This window comes from Arvicanthis niloticus, chromosome 6, assembly GCF_011762505.2.
Source record: "Arvicanthis niloticus isolate mArvNil1 chromosome 6, mArvNil1.pat.X, whole genome shotgun sequence".
NCBI lineage: Eukaryota > Metazoa > Chordata > Mammalia > Rodentia > Muridae > Arvicanthis > Arvicanthis niloticus.
In genome coordinates this window covers 93,556,761-93,578,016 of record NC_047663.1, presented here as the reverse complement: position 1 = coordinate 93,578,016, position 21,256 = coordinate 93,556,761, and the positions used below count along the sequence as shown (strand labels likewise).

Here is a 21,256-nt window from a genome sequence, read left to right as displayed (position 1 = left end):
TCCGGAGGCCACCAACCAGACATGAACAGGTGTCCCAGCTCCTGGCACATGTACTATGCAGAAACCACCTTTGCAACTCACTTTATTGTTTCTGTATAAACTTCCTCTCACATGGAGGAATATATTGTTATAGTCGTTAGCTTATCTCTCTTTTTAAAAACAAACAAACAAACAAAAAAAAAACCAAAACTCTATGCTAACAGCAATGGAGCCAAAAGGAGGAAAACCATAAGCTACAATAGAAAGGCACTTAGAACCTGTTAAAATACTGAATCCTGGAATGTGCTGGAACAAACTGACAGTGAGTCTAGCAGCCCTTCCAAGCCCGGTCTGTCGCTGAGTCACACACATGCCAGGCTCGTGTTCAGTGCTCGGCTCCTCTGCTCTTGGGCTTGAGTCTCAAACCCCATCCCCCAGCCAGGGACATAAGGCCTAGGGCCCTAACAGAGCCAGGAGGTTGTTTGGATCCTAGGAAGACCCAAAGGTAGGAGACCAGCTCCTTAACTTGCTCACAGCCCCTTCAAGGGGTAGAGCCAGCTCAGCCGAGCCCCATCAGGGCTGGGGTCCTAAGACCAGCAGTCAGGTAGGTCAGGGCAAGGTGACCCTTCTGAAACAGAAGGGCAGTCTGAGAAAAAGACTAGGCAGAGCTGCTCAGAGGAACCACAGAGCTAAGGGCCCCTCTGCCACTCCAGCAGCTCTTTTGTTCTATAGATGGGGACATGAGGGGCTTAGCCACTGCAGCATAGTACAGGGGACAAGAGGCCAAGGTGGGACAGCTAGCATTTTGGAGCTGTGGAGCACACAGTCCTCCATTGTCCTTGCCTTGTTCTAGCCCCAAGTAGGTGCTATACCGTATTCTGAATAGCACAGGCCCTGGACCGCTGGCTTGGGCAGAGCTCGTGCACAAGAGGCAGTACCAAGAAAAGGGTTCAACTGGAAAGTCGGGAAGAACCGTGTCACATGTCCAGCCTTTCTCTAGCCAGCTCTTCCCGAGCAGAGTTGGTTCTCCTAATGCTGTGCTTGGCTGCCTCTCCTCCCTTACACCCAGGGGCGTCAGTCAGTGCTTTCTAGAAAGCTCTTTTCCAACGAGTCTTCCTTCCCTGCATTCCATGACTTTGGAGCCCCCAAACCTGTAGCTGCTTCCCAAGGCTACAGCCCACCTGGTGTAGACTAATACCTTACAAGCTTCTGCAGAATAACACTGCCCAGGCCAAGCCAAGCTGGACCAGGTCAGTACAGTGGTCTTTTGAACCTGCTTGCACATTCCCAAGGAGAAGGCTGAGTGGTCAGCTGCCCCTCCTCTTTGGAAAGTGCTACCAACCCTTTGGCAGGGCTAATTCTGGCAGGAAAGAGAAGCGCTGGCAGAGCAGGCTTCTCTGCTAGGCAAGCAGGGAAGCACCTTGTCATAGCAGCAGGCGGGGAGAGGCAGCCTGTGTCTATCTTGCTCTCCCTCTAGAGGGTGGACCAGAGGGAAAGGGGTCTAAAGAATTCCCAAGCATGGGCCTATCTAGTTGACAAGTAGGTAAGGCAGGAAGGAATGGAAACCTGCCCAGCCAGGCTGGTCATAGAGAGGAATGCACCAGAACAAGAGGCAGGACTGAGGGTCCTGGGAGGACAGGCAGAGGAAGGCCTCACCCAGACTATGGACTAGGGAAGTGGAGGTGAGTGGGGCCTTAGCACCCAAGAGAATGGCTCTTCTTGGACAACAGGTCCAAGCCAGGTCCTCACTCTGGAGCCAGGAGGCCAGCAAAGACCTTCTAGCACCATCCTTGCCACCTTGCCACCCAGCTTGTCTGGGGCTGCAGCTTGACCCTGGGGCAGTAGGATATTATTGCTATTTCGCAGAAGAGTTTCTGTTCGTCGGGGGATGAGCTGTCACAGCTGGTAGATGGGTTGCCCAGTTTCAGTTTACCACAGCTGGTTTGAGCAGCACAGACCCTGGTGGAATGACCACCCAGCCAGGAGTTAACGCCTCTGGACTGCTGGCTGCTGAGTTGCCTGTGGACAGGTCCAGTACAGTGCCTGGTAGCAAAGGGAGTCCATCAGGGCTTGGCCGGGAGCGGCTGCGCTCCGTCCTCTCCGGGGGGGTCTTATGGTCTTCCAGGCCCAGGACCCTGGCAGGCACTGACCCACGACCCTTCTCCCCCTCGGCCTTGCTGCCAGCAGAGCTGCCCAGGAGAGAGACCACAGGCAGGCCTAGTCCGCCAGCCCCAAAGGGTGAGGGCAACAGTGGGTTCTTGGCCAGATTGAGGGGCAGAACAGAGCCTGGCAGCCCAGGGCCCATATTCCCACCCCCACTCCCACCATTGCCACAGGCCAGAGCGCTGAGGTCAAGGGGGCCAGGGGCCAGAGGTAAGGGTAGGCCAGGCAGACTGGGGCCTCCAAAAAGGGCAGCAGGGTTTGGGATGATGATCTGAGCCCCACTGACATAGGAGCCACTGTCAGGGGTGGGCAGTGGTGGCTTAGGAGGTGGGCGCAGCTGCAGGAGCTCCTGCTGCTCATGGGACACAAAGTGGCCGTGGGCTTTGATGTGTTTGCGCAGTGAGCTGGGGTCCGTGTAGCGCTTGTGACAGCCGGGCATCTTGCAGTAGTAGGGCTTGTCTACGTAGTGGGTACGGGTGTGCTTGAAGCGGTCACTCGAGTTGGAGTAACGCTTGTTGCAGCCCTCATAGGGGCAGACGTAGGGCTTCTCACCTGTAAAGGTGGGTTGCAGTGAGCGCTGTCAACTGTGAGATCTTTCCACCCATTCCCCTCTCCCAGGCCCAGAGCTCCTGAAGCATTCTGGTTCTGATTTGGGAGACAGTCAGCGCCTGGCATGAGGCTGACCCAACTAAAGGCAGCAGGCAGAATCCAACCAGAGGAAGCTGCAGCTGTGCTTGGGCCTCCTCGCAGTGCACCCTTCAGGTCCTCTGCTAGAGAGCCTGTGAGCACTGTTAGGCAGAACCTGACCTTGAAGTGTGTGCCCATGTAGGCCTGGCCCTGGTAGGTTCCAATAGCTGTTTTGCTTTTTCATGTGGGCTTACTCAGAATGGCTCAGTTTTCTTTTTGGAGACATAGTTTCTCTGTGTAGCACTGGCTATCCTAGAACCAGATCTGTAGATCAGACTAGCCTCGAACTCAGAGATCTGCCTGCCTCCTGAGTGCTAGGATTAAAGTGTACACCACCATGCATGGCTTAGGTCACAGAGTCACTATGCTGGCCAGGACAGGAGCCTCCAGTAGTCACTCAGCCTTGAAACAGAGCTGGGTCCAAAGGGAGCCGCAGTGAGCTACGCATATGAGATTCAAAGACGTGTGAAAGGAGGCATTCATTCTGACGTTTGTTGTGTTCACTGTTTCTTTTTCTGTTTTTGAGATGGAGTGTCACTCCTGAGCTCAAGGGATCCTCCTGCTTCAAGTTCCCAATTATTTGAGAATACAGACATTCATCACCATGTCCAGTTTTGCTGGCATTTTTTAAATATGTGTGTGTATATGCACACGAACACATACATACATGTGCATATTTATATACTGGGTTTATCCTCCTGCCTCTGACTCCCAAATGCTGAGATTACGGTGTGTGCTACCATGGCCAGCTTTCCTCCTTTTAATGTATTAGTTAAGTAACTTAAGTTGATGTGTGTGGTTCTGTGGGGCTCGGGGTACAATGAGGAGGAGCAGACCCAGTCCGTCTGCCCTAAGATGGTGTGAGATGATCATGTCCTTGTAAACTGTGGCCCCCAGCAAGTGACATCAAAGTGATGTGAAAGCCACGCCTGTAATCCCAACTTGGGGATGAAGGCAGGAGATTGCTAGTCCATGGTCATCACTGGCTACAGAGTTAGAAGCCAGCCTGGGCTACATAAGACCCTGTCTCAGACAAGGGGAGCAGGTTGTGAACAACGAGACTTGCTCCTCTTTCCCAGCTCTGCTGCAGTCCCCGCCCCTCCCTCCATGAGCGGCTCACCTGTGTGGGAGCGGTTGTGGATCTTGAGGTTTTCCAGGCGGGAGAAGCTTTTGCTGCAGGTGGGGCAGCGGTGCGGCTTCTCATTGGTGTGAGTCCGGATGTGGATCAGCATCTTGTACCTGCTCCAGAAAGGACCCGGGGGCACACTCAGCTCGGCAGGTACCTAGCCCTCCCTCCCTGCCCTCACCCTGCTCCCTCACCTGGCATTGAAGCCACGGCCATGGCGGGCACAGCCCTCCCAATGACAGCAGTATCGAGCATCCTGTTCCGGCTTGACATGATGGTCATTGACATGGTCAACCAGGTCTTGGAGGAGCTCAAAGAGCTGGTTACACTGTGGGGCCAGGTAGGGTTCTGAGCCCAAGCAGGGTGCTAGCCCAGCCCCCGCCACTTTTCCCAGCCCCCACTCACCTTGGCCCATCGACACACCAGCTGCTTGGCCAGGGGCAGCTCTGGTGAGAGGCACTTGTCCTTGGGGGGAGTAAGGAAGGAGGAAGCAGGTAGGTGCAGAGCCCCACCAGAACCCAGGGGCAAGAAGAACTGGAAGGAGCTGGGGACACCATCCAAATAGCGAAGTGGCTGGAAATCCTAAGGGGTGAGGAAGGACAGGAGTAGCTAATGTACCCCAGTGACAGACCCAGACCCCACCCCATCTCTGCCCTGCTGTGGACAGTGATAAATTCTATCAATACATCACGTGCCTTTAAATCTTAGCACTTGAAAGGCTTAAGGCTATGTAGAGAGACCCTGCCTCTGGAAAAAAAATGTCCTGGGTGATTAGGTAAGATGAGGTCCTTCTGGAGTAAGGTGGTCCTCTCATGTCTTTATGACAAAGAGGATCGAGGCCTAGACACAGACATACACATACAGGAGAAAGGGCCAGCTGAAGATGCAGGCGGAGACAAGGGATGCAGTTACCAAGCCTGGAAATGAACACTAAGGATCAGGGCTTTCAGACAGAATCTACAACAGCAAGGAGCAAATTTCCTCCGGAGTCTTCTAGGGAGCGTGACTCTCTCACCATCTTTACTTCACAATTTGTCGAACTGAGAGAATTCCTTTCTCTTGTTTTAAACCACCTAATTTGGTGGCACTTGTCAAGGAGCCCTCTCTAGAACCTTCCCTTCTTACCACAGCGGCAGGCAGTGGAGGCAGGTCCCCATTGCCCTGGCGCTCAGGGGATAGGGAGCTGCTGCCATTGGGGGAGTCCAGTCCAGATGGTGGTGACAAGCTGAGGTCCACCAAGGGGGCTGCAGAAAAGCGTCCATCCACCTTCTCAGGGAATTTGGGGTTCAGCAGGAAACCTGAAGAAGATCATGTTTCAGAGAAGCTAGCCAGCATCTTGGTGGACCAGGTCCCACCACCTCTGGGTCCCTATCACCATCTCCAACTACTCTGGGACCCTAGACACCCAAGAAACAGCCAGCACAGTCACAAAGACGACACCATCGTCTTGTCTGACCTTTACCAAGAGAGCTGGCTGCCACAAACAGGAAACTGATTTATACCGTGGTGGTTTATACCACACTCAATCACAGCACTCAAGAGGCTGTGGCAGAAGGGGTTCATTGCCAGCCTACACTACACAAGGTCATCTCAACAACAACAAAAAAACAAAATTATAAATATTCATCTTACAGATTAGACTTACCTGGCACATGGGATAAACAGAAGAACTGGAACTGAAACACAAGACTACTCCCCATAATATTCTGCCTCCATGTTCCCTTCTATAAAACTAGAAAACTGGGGTGAGCTTGTAGCTGCTTGTATTCAAATGCTAATTTGGGTACCTCAAAACTGTCTGCATGAGAGGGTCTGCGCATAGCTTCTAGGAACCTACCCCCAGTTAATTATGATTGTTAAATAAAGATGCCAGCAGCCAATAGCTGGGGAAGAAAGGTGGGATTTAGGTTTCCCAGGCTTGGGACCATGAGGAGGAGAGAGGAGAGGTAGGTAGCAGCCATGCCTTAGGTGATGTGCAGAAGAGGAGGGGAGGAGAGGAGGAGAGGGGAGGGGGACCATGGAAGATGAAGGTGTAGGAGGAAGAACCAGAGCCTCCATATAAAAGGGCCAAGAGAACACAGCCCTCTGTGGCCAAGACAGAACATAGACATTAGTAAGTAGTAACTCAGAGTTCTGGGTGGGAGGTGGATGCTAACAGCAGGGAGGTTAGGCCCAGCTACTGTGCTGCCTAAGGCATATTAAGGCATACTAAAATATAAGGATGGCTGGCTGTGTGGTGTTCGTCCCGGAACATAAATGGTGTAAGGCGGGAAGGAAGCCTACACCAAGATTTATTAAAATATTCCTGCTACAGGGGCTGACTCTTCTACCTCAAGCACATGGTAAAACCGGTTCTCAGGTTCATTTGAAGGTTAAAGATGAGGTGAATACCACCCTAGGTGTGAACACAAAACATCTTGACACATTTGTCGTCAGTCACCACCCACGAACCACACATACATAACCTCAGGGTCCAGAGATACAGTCTTGAGACTTTAACTGTTGCTTTGCCCACCCCCCCTCCCACTTCTTTCCAGATCCTTTCACAGGCTCCGGCTGAAGCTGGTTCTGTGTGCCTGCTGTGTTAACTGGCAGATCGCATCCACTGATAGGATGGATGCACACGGAGGTGGCACTTTGCAGCTGGAACCAGTAAGCTCCATCTGTCGGACACACCTTGGAGCAGTCTCATCCGAGGCCCCAGTGGACTGGTGAAGTACCTGGTGGTGGGGAGCCTGGGGAGCCAGGTGTGGGGCTGTCGTCCACCAGGCCCAGCTCCCTATGTAAAGCGTGATGCCGGACCACACCCAGTGTCCTTTCCCTCTTCTCTCTCGCCGCTCGGAGCTTGGTGATGCTCAGCTTTAGGTCAAGCGGCTCGTCCAAGGAGTGCATGGTGGGAGGGAGAGTCAAAGACTGTACCCAACTGGTCCTGAGGCAGGAACCTGGGGAAGGACAGTTACATTGTAACCTTAGGTTTCTCCTTCAGCCATACCCATTGAAACTTCCTGGAGCAGAGGAGTAGACAGGACAGCCTGAATGGCCCAGCAGAGTCAGCATACGTTCCACTGCTACTCCCTATAAGCCTTATGGGACAGGCCAAGTTTATGGTCTCTATTTAATCGCGGGAGTATTACAGACTGCCCCCAGTCACAGAACTTACAGTTTGGCAGAACGGCCAGACTTGAAGCTACATCTCCCTGTTGCTTCTGACAGAATGGGAAATTATGCTTAGGAGGCCTGCAGGTCTGAATCTGGAGATCTAAAAGCAGGCCAGGAGCAGCATGCATCCTCCAAGATGTAGGTAGTGTTCCTCAGTGACCAGTTAAGCACCCACTGGGACAAAAGTGTCTGTTCAGGGCAGGGAACTATGTCACCTCCAAGGGAAGCAGCCCAAGGGCTTGCTGGTCCCAGGCAGGCTGTGCAGAGTTAGGCCTTAGGGTGAACAAGCAAGGACTGAACCTCCCAGGTAAGGCAGAAGAGGCTGTGACAAACACCAGGGGGCAGCTGGGGACTCTGGCCAGACCTGCTCTGCAAGAAGAGCAAAGGACAGTAAGTAGAATTTAAAAGAAAAAACTAGCGGTGACATTCATACTGTGGCTCTCCTCTTGTGCAACTGAGGGATCTTCACAGCACAGGGCCAGCCCTTCCACACCAAACCCTCACCTTCCACCCATGAGAAACCTCCCACTTGTTTCTCTGGCCTTTCTTCATGTAGACTGTCACACTGCAAAAATCTTTTTACTGAACACCCACACTATGAGACTCTACTACTGTATTTAGCTCAAAGTGGGCACGACAGGAAGAACCACTACCTGGAAAATGCCTGGAGCAGCTGAATATGTCCTCAGGGGCTTGTGAGACCTAGTGCCCTTGCAAGGGGCAGAGAGGACAGCCATTGTGTTCCTCCCCATCTCTTCTCCAGGCCAAGGCTCGGGGGCAGCTTCACCTACCTGGTCCTCACTTGCTTCCCATTGACCTCCCACAAGCTCCAAGCTTCAGTGGCAATCCCCAGGTACACAGGATGGTCCCTTCCTTGGTCTGCAATCCTGCTCGTGAGGACATATCTCCAGCTCCCACTACATGTGGCTACATGGAATCTGGGCACACAGGACTACATCATCAGAGCACAGGAAGCCTTTTGAATGTGAGATTCAGGTCTGTAACTTGTCCCCATTGAAGTTGTCAGATGCACTTGTTACTGCTCAGGCCATACCAGAGGCGCTCATTGGTGACCAGAGCACCACCCTCTTAGGAATCCTAGACCCAGGTGGATGGGTAGGTGACGGTAATAGGTGGCCTTAGGCCTGCTCATCGATTCCTGTCTAGGCAAAGGCTGCCCTCTGCCTGACCTGTAGCCCATTAAATCTGTCTGTCTGTCTCTACCTGTTTATTTTTAGACATAGGCCCAGTCCAACCTCCCTGAAGCTCCTCTATGCTGGGAGCCTGGAAGGGGAGGAAGGAAGTAAATATTTATGCTGATTAAGAATTCAGGAGCCAGGAAGGGCTGGTGGCCTGGTCCCTTGTCTGGCCCAAAGCCACAGGCCTCTCTGTCCCCAACACCCACCATGGAGAAAAGACCACTGGCAGGGTGCCTGAGCTAGAAAGTCAAGCCCTGGCTCTCAGTCACAGTGCCAACCAAGCAGTATCCTTTGGCACCTGCTCCTGTCTCATGTCCTCCCACCAGAGGGAGCCTAGGAGGAGCCACTGGTCTGTCATCTGGTTCTGAGGAGTTCCAGGGAACAGCACAATGTTCACCTAGAGCTGGGGACAGCCCCAGCAGTTGCCTATCTTCCTGGGCAAGGAGCCCATCACCCATAGCAGAAAGGGGAAAGCCAATGACTACCCCACCCCGACATCAGCAGATCCAGTCTCCAGGGACAACCCTTTACTTCCTGTCCCTGGGTTCTGCCCAGGGAAGTAGGGGTTCATTCCTGGAAGCCAGATTCCAGCCCAGGCTCTGCACCCCTCCTGGGAAAGGAGAAAGGAGATGCCTTAGAGTCCTGCTAGTTTTCCTACCCTTGGCCCCCAGGGAGCAGACGGCCTATGACCCCACTCATTCTCTGACCTTGGCCAACCTCAAAGTCCTCTCCCACTCCTATCCCCAGCCAGTAGCAGCCTGTCTGGCTTCAGCTTTGCTCTTTGTTCTAGAGCTAGGTGAAAGGGGCAGGAGAGAGGCAGGTCCCCCATTCTTCTAACCAGCCCTGCAGCTCAGCCCTCTAGAGCCAGTCAGGTCAGCACCACCAGACTTACATGCCTGGACGGACGGTGGCAGCGGGCCCTGACCCTGGGAAAAGTGAAGCCACCACCTCTAGTCAAAACCCAGCAGCTTGCTCTTAAGAGATCAGGAGATCTGGAATCAGTGGGTCTCAGGAACTTGGTGGTCCATATGGGCAGGATACCACCTCTCCCAGTCAGGTGTTCAAGGGTGCAATACCAAGGGGTAGGGAGTGCACCAGCCCGACAACCTTGCTGGAGAAACCACCAGTGCCTGTTTTCCTACTGATAGGATGGCTGAGTGCCCCGAACCCTGGGCTGTGGAGCTGCCATCAGGAACCAAATGCCACGCCTTGGATCACTCACTCCTTGTAGACTGGGTGCGTCCCACGACACACCCACCCACCTGCAAGGGCCAGTGAAGGGAGCCCATAATGGGTGCTGGGCCAGCCCTCTAGGCTCTTCCAGCTACAAAAGGAACTAATTAGAGCAGAGGAGCAGAGGAAGCGGCAGTGAGGGAGGAAGCACAAGAGGGGGCGGCACAGAGACCACCGGGGCGGCAGGGGTGGGGACAGCCCTCCCACAACCCAGGGCGGGGGTCACCCTGAGGGTGGGCTGGGCGCCTCCAGCCAGCCATGCCAAGACAATGACTGCTATTGTGCACCCACTGCACACCCTGTACAGACGGTCCCCAGCTGCAGCTCCTGCGGGGCAACAGACCTCCTATAGACCTATATGGACCACCATACCTCCCTCTTGGGGAAACTATGCTTCAAAGATACCAAACTAAGAGAAGGGGGCCAAATTCCTGCTGGGGTGAAGTCCTTTCTTCCCTGCCAGAGGGAGGGTATTTGGTTGGCCTTGAGACTGAAGGGGTACAGAGGGAGGGTTACTCGGAACAAGGACCTCAGCAAAGGTGGACTGACCACCTACCCCACAGCCTTATGTATTACTAATATGATGAACACCCCCATTTCACTAGGGATAGTCTTGAAACTGCACATTTGGTTAGCTATAGCAAAACCTGCCTAGAACTTGGGGACAGGGGCTCACGATGTACCTCTCCATGTAGTCCATCATGCCTATAATACCAGCACTTGGGAGATGGAAGCAATTAGATCAGTAATCGAAGGCTAGCTTCATAGCTTAGTTACACACACACACACACACACACACACACACACACACACACACACACACAAGTTAAAACCGTATCCCCTGGCCTCCTCTTACCTGTCAGTAGCCAGGCCCTGATCTGTGAGTGACTCCAACGGGACCCTCACTTTAGCTCTCTGGCCTTACAGACTGGAAAACTGAAGGCTAGGGGAAGTGTCTGTCCCAGGTTGCAATCATGGTGGCAAGACCCAGACCAAAGCCATGGTGTGACTGCACCAGTCAGGGGCTGACAGTCCATCATGCCAGCATCTGTCACATGTCATAGCAGGTAACACTTCATCCCACTTTAAAGATGCAGAAACTGAGGCTCAGGAGTGACCTGTCCTGGGTCACAGGGTTTGTCTGTAACAGACAAGAGATTTATCAGCCCCTCCTGTGTCCCTGGACTTACTTAGGTTGGGTTACTACCTCCCCACCCAGAGGGTTTATGGAGGGAGAGCTAGGTGCAGAACCGGGGAAAGGCAGTGGGCATGCAGAGGGTAGGCACTGAAGGGGACGAGAGGACTGGGGCCCACCAGAAGGCTGAGAGAGCTGAGGGCAGCAACACTGCCAAAGCAGATGGCCCATAACCCCACATTCCTGGGAACCGGCTGTGCTCCCTACTCTGGCCAAGAGCTCCACCCTCCTTGGCCGCCCAGTGAGGGAGACTGGAGGGCAATAGCAGGGACAGACCTCTCAGGGCCCCTTACCAAGCAGGCAGCAGGCGGGATTCTAACAGGGGTCAGACCACATGGAGCCTCAACCCTGCCCTGCTACTTCCTGCTGTGTCCCCTGACACCCTTCTCTTCCCTAAGTTGGGATGTAACGCTCAACATATAGACAGAGCAACACTTGCTAAAAATCATCCTGTCACCCCTGCTATGGTCCCTAGCCTATAAGAACAATCCTGAGGTCTGGCCCTCCCTGTCTACCCACAAACATTAAAATCTCATTCCAGACCAGAACTTTAGCTGGTCTGCATTGTTGGAGAGCCTCTACTGTCTTGTGGAGAGTTGGGAGGGCACCCTCTTGGGGGAGTCCCCCTTGTGGAGCCTGACAGCACAAAGAGGCCCTGGAAGGAGGATGTAGAGGCCAGAAGCCTCCCAGGCCTAGGGAAGGGGCCAGAGCCACTCTACTGGAAGGGCCTGGAATCTGCTTTCCCTAGAAACCCATGTGTAGCTCCCTCCCAGTCTCAAGAGGGGCACCTAGCCTGCACACACCACCCCAGTAGAAACTCACATGTCCACAGACCACCAGTCCACCTGTAAACTCCTTTCTGCTAAAAACCACTGGGGACTGGCTGAGCACCACCTAAGACACAGCCTGCAGAGAACTTGACTACTGCACGTTCACATCAAACTAGCTGGCTGTAGCCTCCCCTGGCTATGTGGCCTCAGACAGGTCCCGTCATTCTCTAAGCCTCCACAGGACACTTTCCTCATTGGTAACTCAAGCACCACAATACGGTCCTAGATATTCAGGACATCCTATAGGACAAGTCTTGACCTAATAGCTGCTGTGTGGGAGATGCCAGTAACTGGGAGTCCTGAGGGTCCTCACTTCTGCCCTAGGCTGGGGTGACCTACACAGAGAGTCTACCAAGGTCTTACAGAGCTGAAACTTAAAGGCCAGGAGGTTTACTCCTCCTGTACCCTCACCAGCCCCACCAGAGGACTGTCATTGTCCCAGACCAGGAGTATTAGTTACCAAGAGCCCTGACAGCCTTGACACACACAAGCACTCATGCAAACATGTGGCCCTCCAGCTGCAAGGTCTGTCTGGCCCAGAGGTCTCCAAATGTTCTGGTGGCTCTGGGCCCCCTTCTCTGGCCCCCACCTCCTGCTGCCTGCCCGCCTGCAGCCACCTTTGCACAACTATGTCTGGTATTTTCCTGTCTGCCCAGCTTGGGGTGGGGGGGTGGGGTGTATGGGGCCATGAGCAAGCCTGCACCTGGGCCTGAGCCAGAGGCAAGCAGGCCAAGCAGCCCCCACATAGCCTGCTGGGCTGGAAGGGAAGGACATAGGGCTGGGCAAGGCCACTTGCAATCCCTGGGAGGGGTGGGCAGTTAGGGGCACACAGCCCACAAGGCCGAGTGTAGGCAGAACTGCCGTTCTGGAGAAGTAGCTCTTTTGGCACTGTGCTTGCCTAGCAAACACAAGGCTCCAGATTCCGTCCCTAGCACTACATAAACCAGGGATGGTGGCAAAGGCCTGCAATCCCAACACTCGGGAAGTAGAAGCAGGAGGATCAGAAGTTCGTGGTCAGCATGGGCAACATGGTGAGATTCTGTCACAAGAAACAAAAAACCCAGCCAGGAGGTTGTGGCACACAGCTTTAATCCCAGCATTTGGGAAGCAGAGGCAGGCTGGTCTACAGTTTCAGGAAAGTCAGGGCTACACAAACACCAAAAGACAAACAACCCACCAAGCTGCTATCCTGTTGCTGGGGGGATGGGAGGGGTGCTGTGCTCTGAGGCCAGCACAGGCACTGGCCAGTGCTTCAATGTCGGTGGGCAAGCAGACTTTCGAGTGTGTTTCACCCTTGTGCACAGCAGAGGCCAACCCTTGGCTTGGATGGCTGGTGCTGCTACTCAGGAAACCAGAAAAGTATGGGCAACCAACCCACAAAAGCAAGGACACAGCACTTCCCAAGCCAAGCCCGGCACGGCATGGACACATCAGGGCCATACCTGTGACCCCCCTCCCACCTCCCAGGGCGACAGACACCAGGCACTGTGAACAACTGCACCTGCCAACTCAACAGCAGGGGGTGAGGCAGGCTCTGGACTTTGACCCCTCCCTCCCACTTCACTTATGCATTCCAGCACCAGGCTCTCCGCTGGGGTCCAGGATAAATCAGATGGAACAGGGCCTGAAGGTCGCTCAGTCACATAGGCCTGGAAGCAGTGTCAGGGGCATACAGCTCTGCTAAGGGTTGGGAGGGGCAGATCTGATAAGGCCATGGGGGCACAAGGCAAACCTGGGAGCTGGAGCTAGCGTCACCGTCACCTGCCTGTGCTTCCAGGTACTTGAGAGGCTGAGACAGTGGGATTACAAGTTCTGGACTATAGAGTGAGTCCCCAAGTCCAATGTGGGCAACATAGATCCTGTCTCAAAATGAGCAGTAAGAAGATATTCCTTCCTTGGAGCACCTCCTGCTCTGGGCTGGTTCTCCCGCTTCCTTTAGGTCTACATTTGCTCTAAAAAGTCAAAGTGGCCGGGCGGTGGTGACGCACGCCTTTAATCCCAGCACTTGGGAGGCAGAGGCAGGTGGATTTCTGAGTTGGAGGCCAGCCTGGTCTACAGAGTGAGTTCCAGGACAGCCAGGGCTACACAGAGAAACCCTGTCTCGAAAAACCAAAAAAAAAAAAAAAAAAAAAAAAAAAAAAAAAAAGTCAAAGTGGCTCCGGGGACGATAGTTTTGATGCTAGTACTTTAAAAAAGAAAGAAAAGAAAAAAAAAGGGGGGGGGGGCCCTCTGAGACTAGACACAAAGGGACCAAGCCTCCCTGGCCAGGGGCAAGCCAACAGGTCTCCCATGTACCATCTTACCCTGCCGCCTGGGAATGAGGTCTCCCCATCTCTAAGTTACAGTCCGCTGTCAAGGTCACAGCTTGCAAACAATAGTGAGGCTGGGTGGAATTCAACTCTTCTCTCCAAAGCAGTCTTCCTGAGCACAAGGTTGCAGCACAGGACCAAAGGTTTGGCCCCCAAACAGCCTAACATTCAGTACAGGACAAGGCAGCAAAGGAAGAGGCTTCTCAGAGGACCTGGACCTATAGCTGAGGAGCACTGGGGAGCCAGAGAGAGTTCTACACAGAAGTGTGTCACTTGCCCCTTCAGCTCAGAGCTTCTTCTCCTTAGCCTCTCCTTTTGTGGGATCCTCCAAAAGCCTGAGGCTTATTTATCAGGTAGACAGCTACCCATACGCTCCTACAATTATTTCCCCGAAGCCCCTCCTCCGTCTGGCATATCTTCTGTGATGTACCATCTCAGCCTCAAGAGACACCTGAACAAGCGTCCACCTTGACGCTGTGCTGAAGGCAGGGAGACTCATCAAGCCCAATAGCAGTGCTACAAGGCCTGCCATACCAGCCCTGGGCCAAATCCTGGTTAATGCATCACTAACACCACAATGTCACCAACTCTCAAGCACACTAAGTGTGCCTAGCCCTTGCTGCATCCTGTGTACTGCCGCCTGACCTTCAGCCTCAAGCCTTCTCCAGACATAAGGACCCTCCTTCCAAGAAGAAAGGCCTGAGGTGGGCAGCTCCAAGCCCACTGAGGAAGAAAAAGGATGAGCAAAGACAGATGGCTCAGTTGATAAATGCTTGCCATGCAAGCTGAAGGACCTGAGCTCAACCCTCAGAGCCAAACGGCCAGGCATAATGACCTATGCTTCTAACACCAACACTCAGGCTCTAGCCAGGCCTACCTGGTGGGTCCCAGGATAATTAGAGACCTATCTCAAAAAACAAGGCAGACAGCTTCTGAGGAATGACACCAAAGATTAACTTCTGGCCTCTACATACACAACACACACATGTATACACATGTACCCACGAGCATGAAGACACACATGGGGGGGGGGGGAAGATCACACTAGCAGACCCTTCCCCTGCTCCTGCTGACCCAGAGAATAATCCTCTTCCCATACTGAACTGAGCAGAGGTGTGAAGCCCCTGAGGTATGGGTTTGGAAAACCAGATGTGTCTTGACTTGGGCTTTAGTTTCCCCACTGTAAGAGGATAGAGCTGCCCTAGAGTGAGATGGGAGTGGGGACACCTACAACACACAGACCTGTTCCCTCACATGGCTCTGTTGTACCTGACCCTGGTCCCAAACTCTTGGTCTCTGGTGGATGTTTGTTGAGTGAATAAGTGAATTCAACTGTGTTTATTATCCACGTGAGGTGGCAGGTGCCCTACAGCTGGAAAGTTACATACATCCAAGGTCAATGCTGGAAGCAGGACTTAGAACACAGAAGTCTCCTCCTTCTGTCTGGGACACACACTTGGAACCTACACACTGGAACCAGGTACAGACTTGAACAAGGGTTGGAGAGAGGAGAGACAATATTCCCATAAATGGTTGGTGGGGATGACCAAAAAGACCCACTCCTCAGACTCATCTCCTGGGATTCCCATCTACCCAGCCTATACCAGTGAGCACATCCCATAATCCCTGGCCTCTACCCTACCTCTTTCCTCAGTCATCCCTTTCTACCTAATGGGTACACTCTGGGCTACAAAGCAAATCCAGAAGCCTCAGCGCAAGGAAATGCCCATCAAATGGGGCCCTGCCAGACCTGACCTGACCTGACCCAAGATCTGAGGGCCCAGAGTCCATGGAACTGAGCAGGATAAGGTATCCCTCTGACATGGCCAGCGGCGCTCAGGAGGGAGGAAGACAGGGAGCGACTTCAGAACAGGGGTAAGGAAAGGTCCAATAGCCTTCTTAGAGGAGGGGCATCACAGCTGCAGGCATCTGTAACAGGGCAGTGTGAGCTCTGAAATGTGTGGTTCAAGGGAGAACTAGCTGAGGCAGGCTGGGATGTGCCAGTCAGACCCAGAGGGCAGTGGAGGTAAAGGACAGAGGCTTTTCCATGGACACTGGCAGTAGAGTTGGGAACTGGGAGTAAAACTGGTCAGATTCCAGGCTAAAGTGGCAGTTCACAGGTCAGGACCAGACAGTTCTAAATGGCAGCTCCCTTCTATCCTCCTCTCGTTCAGAGACCACAGGACAAGTCACCAAACCTCTCAGAGCCTCGGTTTCCCTCACTAGCTTCCAAAAAACTTTTTACTGCTGGGATCTCAAGGGGATGATGAACATGGTGAACCCACAGAGACCTTGTCTGACGGGAGGGGCTGTTCTCCCTCAGGCTCCCAGCCCAGGCTGAGAGGGGAGGCTCCTGCCTCCTGCCCTGCGGAGGGGCCTTGCTGGGTTCCCACCCGATCCTGGCCAGGACTGAAGGCAGGCACCCAAGGCTAGATGTGAGTCCTCTCCCCTAGGTCTGCTAAGTTACCTACGTTTCACTCTTGGAACGCCCCAGACTCCTCCCCCGTGGTGGGTACTACCTGGACTCTCAAGCACCTAAGACAAAGGACTTGAGGAGTCCTTGCCACCCGACAGACAGTCCTGGCACTGGAAGATTCTCAGCCCATTTGCCCATCCCCCACCAAGGGCATCTGGAGCAGATGGGAAGCCCCTGCTCCTGAAGCAGACTCATTCCCACCCTCACACCCCTCCCAGCCCAGCCACCAGCTAACTAGGACCTCCCACTCCAATCTGGGGGGTGGGGAATGATCGGCCACAGTCAAGGACTGTGTCTGCCCAGCCTGGAGACGCCAAGAGGAAGGTGTCCCAGCTGCAGTGTCTGAAGGGTCACCAGATTCAATCTCTGCACTCCCAGGGGACCAACCAGCTGTAAGTGAGGCTTCTAGAGGCCTTCTTAGGAGGGCCTCCAAGCCCCAGGGCAGGGATGGGGAGGATGGCCAGGTCTAACCCCTCATCTCCCATCTCCCATGGAGAGGCAGGGTGGGGCAGCAGTAAGGGAAAACGAAGCAAGGGGCCCAGGGCACAAGGCCCTAGCTATGTCCTGACTAGGAAACTGGCTGACATGTCTCTCCCCATAGGTCCACATGCCCAAGGGCCCTTTTCCATTTTGAACCTTGGTCTCTTCTCGATTATCAAATTGGGATAAATGAGTCTCTGTCACAGGTGTGACAATTACAGGTGAGGATGCACACCTTTGTCAGGTTAGCCAGGCAAGTGGAAGGCATGTATGTTGGTTGGAGTTTTCCCAGGGGTCCTCAGGAAGGTATTAGTGCTACCCCTCAACACTGCTCCATTGCTGTCCCAACCTGACCCACGGGGGAACTTCTGCCATTTTTATTAGCTAGAGTGAGTAGGAGGGATGGTTCTGAGAGGGTGGAAGATGCAGGTGGGAGCGGGCAGGCAGGCAGGCTCTACCCTGCAGACACTTCTTCCCACTAGCACAAGCAGGCTCCGTCCTGCTCTGAGAACAGCAGTAGAGGCACTTGTTAAAAATGCCCAGTTCCCAACCTGGCCACCCTTGTGTTAGAATTCACCAGGGTGGGGCCCGGTGCAGCCACCTAAACAAAACAAAACAAAAACAAAAACTGGATCAGCAGCTGTGTCCCACAAGCCTCGCTGGGGCTGCAGTCCACACACTCCAACTGGCAGCAAGCTGGAACAGGGGTGGATGTCGGCCCATCACCTGGCTCTGGTGTCCTGAGAGGTGGATTTCCATATGCGCATTTGGATTCTAACTCACAGATCCTGATTCTTCTAGGCAGAGGCTGGAGAAGCCCAATGCTCTGTGGAGGCCCAGAGACCCTTGTGTCAGCTAAGAGAGAGTACCTCACTGCTTAGCACACACCCATACCAGCCATGGGGTCCCCACCATCCTTGAAAAGAGAAAGAGCCCTCCCACTCAGTAAGGATATAAGGATAGCCTCCAAGGTGAACAGTGAAGTGATTGAGGGGTAGCCTTGGGAAAGGCTCAAACCCTCACTCTGCCCTGACTGAGAGTCTCTCCTTTGGAATCCAAATTTCCCATTTGGGTAAAGGGCCCAAACACTCCTCCTGAATGGTAATCCAGCTTCCCCTGGGAAATGGGAACCTTCAGTGGATCTTGGAGAGGCACATGAGGCTGGGGGATCAAGCCAGGAACATAGCACACACATGCGCTCATACACACTCACACACCCCAAATGCCTCCCCAAGAGCAGAAGTGCAGGCCCCAGCCTCAACATCTGGTCCCCCATCCACAGCTGTTCCCCTCCTCCCTCATTCTGGGATTGCCCCAAATCCTGCCCAGCACTGGCACCGCCCTCTCCCATAAGTGGGAAATTCAGATTCCAGGAGAGTACAGCTGGGGAGACGGAAATGTACATGGGAAAATGTCATGAGGAAAACCACATTCTTCCATCCACACCGAAGCCAGCACAGACCCTGGAACAATTTAGGTGGCCAGTGCACCCTCCCACTATACAGGGCCACGGCTGAGCCAGCCTTGGAGAGGCTGAGATCCAGAGGTGAGGTCCAGCTTCCCTCCAGGCTCTGAGAAGCCCCTGGCAGACCTTTGTCTGCCTTGTGTCCAATTCGCCCTCAGCCCCTCACTCCCATTCCCACTAAGGAAAGAGGGCTACAGAAGAAACCGCTACAACTACCCTTTTTGCAGCTGAGTTTTTCAGAAACAAAAGCTTTGGGGAACGAGGTTTCCACGATTGTTTAAAATGAGGTTTTGGGATGTCTGTGGCATCCAGTTATTCATTCTGGCTCCACCCACGGATAATTGAGAGTTGGCTTTTGTTGGACACATCCTTTCTCCCTGCCCCCACCGACAGGCCAGCCTAGTGCGAGGACTCAGAAATCTCACATTGCCTGACCCTAGGTTTTACAGATGAGGAAACTGAGGCCTGGACAGGGGAAGAGCCGAGCCAAGGAACACTCAAAAGGTGATGGCTGTGCCAAGATTTGAACTCAAGACACAAAAAAGGGCTTCTTGGCCTAGTGCTTTTCCCCATTCGCCCTACACACAGACTGTGTCCTGGATCCAGCAAGTCCCTTAAAGGCCACTGACCCCCAAAGCAGTAGTGCCTGGAAGTGGAGTGACTCATTGTCTGGCTTCCCACCCACCCCCAATCTAGGAGGGAGGGCTGGCAGGTGTCCCTGCATAGAGAGCCAAGAGCCGGCAGAGTTGCCCCAGGGGGCCTGGGCCAGGGTCACTCTGGGGCCGGAGAGACCCAGCTGGAGGGATTTAACACCAAAGGTCAGGGGTCACAGACAGGGAAGGGCAGGCAGGCATAGGGGGTCAGGGGGTCAGCACTAATGGTACCTCCGGAAAGAAGGGGGAGGGGAAAGTCTAAAGATACAGTGCTGCTTCCAAGGGGTCCCCACCCCACAAAACCAAAGCCTGGCACTGCCTCCTGCTTGACTGATGGCAGACAGGGACATATTAAGCTGGGAATGGGTTCTGAAATGGGCTAGACAGTAGCTAAGCAAAGGGTGTCTTAGGAGACCCCTCCCCCAGTGCAAGCCAAGGCCAGCTGAGAGGCCCGGCCTGAGCCCAAGAGGGAAGAAAAAAAGAGAGAGAGGGGGCTCTGAGGTCACTAGAGAGGGATGTGTGGGCTGGGGCTGGGACAGCTGTGGTACTGTGCCACCAGAGTGAGGCCTGGGGAGAGGTGAGCACACTGAGGGGCCAGGTTTGCAATCCCTGAGCCCAGGGGCTTCAGAAAGCTAGCAGAGCTAGGAGTTATCTCCCTAGCCATGGTTCAGCCCCACCTTCCTTCCTGGGTGCCAGGACAGCAGGGAGGCAGCTGTGCAGGGTGCCTGCCACAGAGGACCAAGACGCAGACCCTATCCCTGGCCAGAAGAAGACCCATGGGAGCTCAGGTCTTGGTAGGGCCACTGGCTGGCCTGACTGCCCCCTTGGTGTCAAGCATTCCCTCTAGAGCCAAGATCTTGGGCTGTGATGGCTGGGGGCCCAGGGCTCCTCCCAGCATCCCTTCCAGCTTCCCAGGCCCCAGGGCAGGGCCGGGCAACTCCCTGCAACCAGTGCTTCCCTGCCACCCTCTGGCTGGGCTGGGCGGGCCCTCCTGGAGAGGCAGACAGGCAGCATGCTGCCCTGCTGTGGCCTGAGTACCCCACTGGGTAGGGCAGTGTGCCAAAGCGTCCAGGTGCCAGCCTGGATTCCAGGCCCGTCCCAGGGGGCCTGCGGGGAGGTGCAAGCATCATCCTGGTAGGAGGGGGATGCACCTGCCTCGTCCCCTCTTCTAGACCCACCCTTAGGATGCAACCACTCACCCTCTCCATCCTGCCAGGTCCCTCACCTGCTTCTATCCACCCTTCTTCAGGAGTGGACCAAACACTAGATAGTACTCCAACTCCTAACGCTGAACCTAGGGACGCCCCCCTCCCTGCCTTCCCCAGGGCCTGTTAAGGGTAGCAAGAGAAGGACTTTCCCCAGAAAGCGAGGGCATCTTTGAAATAACCTGAGCTCACCCGTGAGCAAAGGCGGCTGCCAGATGCCCCATACAACTTCATACCCAGGCTTCGGATGGACCCCTCTCACCTCGCAGAGCACCTCTACTGAAGACGCCCAACTTCCCCACTTAAGTTTGCGCCCGCCCCGGGCCCGGCCACGTTCAGCTCGGCCCCCAAACAGAAGGAGGGAAGGAAGGAGAAAAGACGGTGAGATCGAAGGACCCAGCCGGGGAGCCGGAGAGAAAGGGAGCGCGCAAAACCAGCGAGCGCAGGGGCCTCCGCGAGGGCTCACAATGGCCCGGAGCGAGGCGCGGACGCGGGAGGGGGAGGCGACCCTCGGGTTCCGCGGCCCCGCACAGCAGGCAAGTCCCTGGCTCGGTCCGCGTCCTCCCGGCGCGACGCCCGGGGGCTTCCTACCTCGGCTGCCGGGCAGACTGGCTCCGGCTGCGGGTTCCGGCGGTCGTGGGGCAGCGGGGAGCAGGCGAGGGGGAGGGCCGGGGCGGGCGGGGGCCGGGGCGCGAGGCTCACGGGGCACGGGCTCCCCTAGCGCGGCCGCCCGGCGCCCGGCCGCTCCGCCACATCTGCAGCTGGGGCAGGGAAGGTGGCCGCGGCGGCCGGGCCGTGCGGGGATGTCTTTGCAAGGGAGGGAGGAGAGAAGAGGAGGGAGGGGGCGGGAGGAGGGACTGGCGGCCCTGGAGGAGGGCGAGAAGGAGGGGCGCGGGGGGCGGCCTCCCTCCCTCGCGGCTCGCTCGCTCCCGCCCTCCCTGCAAACCCCTCTCACTGTTGCGGCCCCAGGCCCGGGGCGCCAGCTGCCAGGCGGAGCGTGCGCGTGGAGGGGAGGGGGGCTGGGCCGGGGGAGGGGAGGAAGGGCGGACAGCCGCAGGAGCGGGCACCGGGAGGGAGGGGGGAGCGAAGGAGGGAGC

At 55.0% G+C, this 21,256-nt stretch overlaps 1 protein-coding gene across 6 annotated transcripts; it reads right to left on the bottom strand.

Annotated features, from left to right (window-relative positions):
- Positions 1-65: 65 nt before the first annotated feature.
- Glis2 (GLIS family zinc finger 2) lies at positions 66-20,929 on the bottom strand. 6 transcript variants are annotated; one of them, XM_076937305.1, is made up of 8 exons: positions 20,751-20,929; positions 10,403-10,687; positions 6,676-6,897; positions 5,081-5,253; positions 4,361-4,537; positions 4,150-4,283; positions 3,950-4,071; positions 66-2,694 (listed from the first exon to the last, which is right to left on the bottom strand). In XM_076937305.1, exons 3-8 carry the CDS (start codon positions 6,845-6,847, stop codon positions 1,904-1,906), a joined length of 1,569 nt encoding a protein of 522 aa, XP_076793420.1. In that variant the 5' UTR covers positions 6,848-6,897; positions 10,403-10,687; positions 20,751-20,929; the 3' UTR covers positions 66-1,903. The 6 variants fall into 6 exon arrangements, with proteins under 6 accessions (XP_076793420.1, XP_034361134.1, XP_034361137.1 ...); XM_034505243.2 differs by lacking the exon at positions 10,403-10,687 and having other exon boundaries at positions 20,751-20,928; XM_034505246.2 differs by lacking the exon at positions 10,403-10,687 and having other exon boundaries at positions 3,950-4,068; positions 20,751-20,921.
- Between the last annotated feature and the right edge of the window lie 327 nt (positions 20,930-21,256).